At 50.5% G+C, this 5,976-nt stretch overlaps 1 protein-coding gene across 1 annotated transcript in view; it reads right to left on the bottom strand.

Annotated features, from left to right (window-relative positions):
- CEP112 (centrosomal protein 112) overlaps positions 1-5,976 on the bottom strand; it is a gene marked incomplete at its 3' end in the record, with an annotated part of 145,596 nt that overhangs the window by 53,222 nt on the left and 86,398 nt on the right. Inside the window, exon 19 of the mRNA XM_018573219.1 lies at positions 1,507-1,642. Coding sequence (XP_018428721.1) covers positions 1,507-1,642 — 136 coding nt within the window. The remainder of the gene's footprint in view (positions 1-1,506; positions 1,643-5,976) is intronic.

Here is a 5,976-nt window from a genome sequence, read left to right as displayed (position 1 = left end):
CACGCAAACCCCTAAAGAGGGGGGGGGGGGGGGGCCTTTGAACGCCCAAATATGCTGGATGTTTATGATATAAGAATACATATAAATATGGAGTTTATTTGTTCTACTTTGGGCTCTTTCCTCCTTGCACACGCAGTCCTAACTTGAGCAAAGGGCTGACCTTTGACCACCACTCCTTGGAGAGCTGCCTAGACAGAATAATTCCCTTTACATTAAAGGAGAACTATGGGGTCAGTGTTTTTCCCCATAGTTCTCCTAAGGGTAATGGGAGAACACAAAACGACGTCAATGCTGTCTGGATCCACCCAGCTGCGTGATTGACAGCTGGCTCTGCCTATCTAGTGGCAAAGCCAGCTGTACCCACCCCCTCCCCCGTCAGTTACACCAATCAGCGCTGGAGGATCGGAGCGGGGAGGGGGGGGGGGAATCCCTGCAGGGAGCCGTGACTGACAGTCACTCTTCTCTCCAGTGACAGGATGGAGAAGTGTGCGAGCGCCGGTATGTGTTCGCTCACCTCCCGATCTACTGAGCCGACCTGTGGCAGTTTCATTGTCACAGGTCGGCTCAGATTATGATGCTGAGTGAAAATCACTCCCCTCATAATTCTCCTTTAAGACCTGACAGAACACCGACTGCTAGAAAGAAAGTTGTGGGGCGCTGGATCTTTTATAGCACTCGGTGTTGTTAGTTTGGTCTTAATGTAGAGAGCATTATTGTCAATTTTTGTTTTAGGTTAAAGGAGAACTACGGGGTCAGTGTTTTTCTCCATAGTTCTCCTTAGGGTAACGGGAGGACATAAACTAGCGTCCTCCCGTCACCCTAGGCTCAGTATATAGGGAGCTACAGCTCGCGGTATACTGAGACGCCGGAGCGGATCCCGACAGCGATGTCGAGATCCGCCCAGCTGCGTTAGTGACAGCTGGCTCTGCCAATCTAGAGGCAGCTGTACCTGCCCCCTCCCCCGTCCGTTCCGCCAGTCAGCGCTGGAGGATCGGAGCGGGGAGGGGGGAATCCAGCGCCTCCCATGTCACGGCAGAGAGCCGTGACAGGATGGAGAGGTGAGCGAACGCCGGTATGTGTTCTCTCACTTCCCGATCTACTGAGCCGACCTGTGACAGTCTCATTGTCACCGGCTAGAACTATGAGGTGAGTGGAAATCACACGCCCCCCATAGTTCTCCTTTAAAGTTTGTGTCGGGTTTGTATTGCTCCCCTCACTTCCAGTAAAACTCCGACGCAAACTTTAGCTGTTCCCAACTGTAACCAAAAACAAAAAATGACACGTGTTGGGTTTTAAACAATTATGTGGACTGAACTGACTGGCTTTCACACTTACAGGGAAATAAAACAACATTTGGGCAAATAAAAAACTAGAATGCAAAAACAGTCAAAACTGGATAACCTCTAAACAGGACAGCTCCCATCCAGGCCTTGTGCATGGCCCTCTGTTGGGTCAGATTATTAGTTGGGAGTACTTTGTAGAATTGGCCGCCCCCCCGGCTCTCACCTGCTCCTTCATCTCGCTGTACACTTTCTCTGTGTTCAGCTCCACCTGGCGTTTCAACTCTCCGAGGGCAGAATCAGCCTGCTGGGCCTGAATGGCTTGCGTCTCTGTCATGTGGGCCACCTGCTTCTCCTTCTCTCTGGAAGAAGACACAATGCGGATTGATTTCAGTTATCAATGGATTCTACCAGGCTGGGTCACCCATCACTTTCTTACAGCTTTGTGGACATCTCCTCACCATCATTCCTCCACCTACCTAGGGTGTTCCCATCTCCCATTGTTACACTTCACATACTACATAATGTATATAAAATGAAAACCTCAACAGGGAAATAGTGAACTTCTTGTAACGTCCATGATAGGTGTGAGATCTCACCATCAGATGAACACAGCTTTTCAGGTATGGACCCAAATGATGGTCATCTGAGGAACCTTCATGACTTGACTTAGGGACCCATAAATACACCATAAGGCGCAAAGCTTTGAATGTGTGAAACGTCAGGTTTTGTTGTATTCTCAGGGGGCTGATAAGGGACTGGAAAGCTCCCGGCTCCAAAAGAAACAGCAACTTTATATCCTGCACATATGTTTAGCTGTGATAGGCTCCTGAGAAATCTCACCATAACCCTGACCAGATCCTTATACTAACTTTGATCTCCACAACCACCTTGGTCCCACCCTACTTGCATCCTTATGCTAACCTTGGTCCCACCCTACCTTCATCCTTAATCTAACCTTGGTCCCACCCTACCTGCATCCTTATGCTAACCTTGGTCCCACCCTACCTGCATCCTTATGCTAACCTTGGCCCAAACCTCCTTCATCCCAATTTCCTTCTACCTAGGCCCAAACCTCCTTCATCCCAATTTCCTTCTACCTAGGCCCAAACCTCCTTCATCCCCATTCCCTTCTACCTAGGCCCAAACCTCCTTCATCCCCATTCCCTTCTACCTAGGCCCAAGCCTCCTTCATCTCCACTCCCTTCTACCTAGGCCCAAGCCTCCTTCATCTCCACTCCCTTCTTAGACCCCAACTACTTATATCCCTACTCTCTCCTAGATTTACCAAAGACCTCCTCCATCCTCGCTCTCTTTAAATTCAAACCAAACCTCCTCTATCCCTACAGTCTTCTACTTCAACCTAGACCTCCTCTATCTCCACTTTCTTCTACTTCAACCTAAAACTTCTCCATCCCCACTCTCTTCCACATTAACTCAAACTTCCTCCATCCCACCTATCTTCTACTTCAACCCAAACCTCCTTCCTCCTCAATCTCTTCTACTTCAACCCAAACCTCCTCCAGGCCTTTTACTTTCTACTTAGACCCAAACCTCTTCCACCCCCTCTTTTTTCTACGTCACCCCAAACCTCCTTTAACCCGTGTTACATTATTATTGTATTTGACATATGATAGCAGTTGTATTGATGGTTGGTTTGTTTGGTATGATTAGAGCTGGAGGAAGAAAAAGCCTCCTATTCAATACCTCTGTCATCATGAAGGCTTTACTCTATCTTTCCTCGTCAACTCCTCCCATGCTGGCCTCCAGGACTTCTCTGGAGTCTCTCCCATGCTCTGGAACTCCTTACCCCAACCTGCCCGTCTATCTCCCACTCTGCCTTGAGGCGATCCCTAAAGACTCATCTCTTCAGGGAAGCCTGTCCCACCTCAACCTAACCACTGAGCTATCACATTCTCAAACAATTCATTTCCACACAGCTACCTCCTCATGTACCACTGGCCCCTCCTCTTTTAGATTGTGGACCCTCCTTACCATCTTGTCTTGTGACTGTAATGTCTTCCTTATATTGTAAAGTGCTGCGCACACTGTTGGCGCTATATAATTCCTGTATAATAATAATAATCTTTCCTGAATTTCTCAGAGACGGTCTGATATCAGGTCTTACCTTCGTGGTCTGTGTGTCGGGACGTGAGTGGGTTTGCGTGCTTGCCTCGCTTGTTCTGATAGTTGCCATCCTGGGTTTTCTCAGACTGTTGGCATCCCTGATGTGAAAGATGGTGGGCACAGCGTCCACTCTCAGCGCCTTCTTGGAAGCGCGGTCCAGGTAACACTGGGGTGTAAAATGAACGGAGCATAATCTGTAAGTGTCGGTTTTCTTGCCCTCCAGGACCTTTTGTGCGAACTCGTCCAGATCTCCGAAGTCCTGTCCCGTCTGCTGCAGCCACATCTTGATCCTCAGCAGGTTGCGAGGGAAGACGTGTAAAATGACTCCTTTCATGGCGGTGATTTTGTTCTGCTTGCTGCTGCAACTGGCGACGATGCACCTCGGCATGGCTGACACCTATAGACAGGGAATCATTCATTAGCCAACGCAGAAACATTAGTTGTGCTTAACCATTATAAACTAAATCACCGGGGGGGAGCTGGTACAATACAGATCCCTTTCTTGTTCCTAAATTAGATATAGCCATCTTCTTTTAATGGTGGTGGGAACCCCTTAGAATGGTCCCAGCAGATGTACAGAGCCGGGAACTCAGCACAGGGATGGTGGGAACCCCTTAGAAAGGGCCCAGCAGATGTACAGACCAGGGAACTCAGCACAGGGATGGTGGAGCCCCTCATAATGGGCACAGCCGGTGTACAGACCCAGGAACTCAGCACAGGGATGGTGAGAGCTCCTCATAATGGGCACAGCAGATGTACAGACCCAGGAACTCAGCACAGGGGTGGTGGAAACCCCTCATAATGGGCACAGCCGGTGCATAGACCCAGGAACTCAGCACAGGGATGGTGAGAGCTCCTCATAATGGGCACAGCAGATGTACAGACCCAGGAACTCAGCACAGGGGTGGTGGAAACCCCTCATAATGGGCACAGCAGGTGTACAGACCCAGGAACTCAGCACAGGGATGGTGGGAAACTGCCATTCTGCTCCCTGACAGCGAGGTGTGAGGTTGCTGGTTCCTTAGCTCGTGAGCTTCCAGAGACCGGGGGCTAGAGTTGCTTCTCTGCCCCCAGGGGAGATGCTGGATCCTGGGGAGGACCCCGGCGGGGGCTCCCTGGAGAGGCCTGTGACTAGGCCTCAGCCTGTGAAAGATTCTGGGCCTGGCCCAAGAAGAAATGAGTCCCTGTCTGCCTTTAGACGGAGGATTGTTGGAAAGCTAACGCGGAGTGATAAAGAGGAGGAGAAATTGACAGCTTTGAAAGCTGAATTTAGAAAGAAAAAGCTGATTTATTCAGCAAGAAGAGACCGGCACTGAGGCCTGAGTTGAGAGACGTCGAGCAAGCTTTGAGGAAGCAGAAGGAATTGGTGAGCGCTCTGAAGGAGAGCAGCGGAGCATTTAAAGAAAAATATAAAAATAAAGAGTGTTTCAGCAGGATGAGGAGAGGAGCCGCTTCCAGCATGGAGAGTGACGCAGCCAGTGAGGAGATGCCGGTACCGACAGAGTCAGCAGAGAGTGAGAAAGTGGGCCCGGAGGATGAGTCCAGCTCTTCAACACCTCAGGAATCTGCTGAGCCCCCAATGGTGGAGGCCTCTGTCCCCCTCCCTCCGCAGCAGCAATATGGAGCATCTGAGCAGGAGGTTGAGGGAGGTACTGGCATGCTGGAGTTCATCGCTGAGCTGGAATCCCCTCTGGATGGAAGAAAGTTCTGTTTTTCTGCGGATTCCTCGGATGACGATGATATGGATACCGTTCCTTGCCCGGTGAAAAAGAGACCTGTGGAGAGAGCAAGATTTACCCGAAAGACTGCAACAACCAGGAGGAAGTCTGATCCCACCGTCGGCCATGACACTGCTGAGGTAACAACACAGCAAACAGGTACAGTGTGTGTGCAAGATGGTGGTGATTTGAACTTTAATAATGACAATGGGCTTGCTGGGGGCTGCAGTGCTACGGACAATCAGCCCACACCCATAGACAATGCAATGCAATCTACTGCACCTGCTACAATTGGTGAGACATCTGTAGCTGACTGTGAGCTTCTGGAGGAAGAGTCTGCAGAGAGGAGCGCAATGGGCACTGCAGAGACTTTGCCTGGACCAGACACAGCCGCTGTCCCTGAGATTGGTGGGGGTGGTGCTGGGAGCAGTGGTGCCACGACTGTTTTGGAGTCTGCAGTAGGCGGGACTGTGTTTGAATCCAGGAGAGAGGCTGATTGGTCAGAGCAGGGGGAGGGGGCGGGTCTTGCCTCTGTTGCTCCAATGACTACTATCCTGGCTGATTCAGACTCCTTGTCAGCAGGTTTGCTTGTGTCTGAGGACAATGCTGCAAATGTTGGGGGTGGGTCTGTGAGGAAAACATATGCTGGTGCTGCTACAGGGGCAGGGAATGATACCGGAAATGTTTTATCTGCCTCACTGTTTAGAAGGAGGAATGTTGTGCAGCTTCGATGGGAGGGTGGGGGTATTCCTCCACATAGGAGGGCAGTGGTGGATAAAATTCTGCAGATGGGGTTTAGGCCCGCAGATGTCTTTGCCCTGATCAGTCCGGCCGGTTCCTATGAGTACGAT

Source organism: Nanorana parkeri, unplaced genomic scaffold, assembly GCF_000935625.1.
Source record: "Nanorana parkeri isolate BGI_ZX_2015 unplaced genomic scaffold, ASM93562v1 scaffold2279, whole genome shotgun sequence".
NCBI classification, from domain to species: Eukaryota; Metazoa; Chordata; class Amphibia; order Anura; family Dicroglossidae; genus Nanorana; species Nanorana parkeri.
This window is presented reverse-complemented; position numbering and strand designations above follow the sequence as displayed.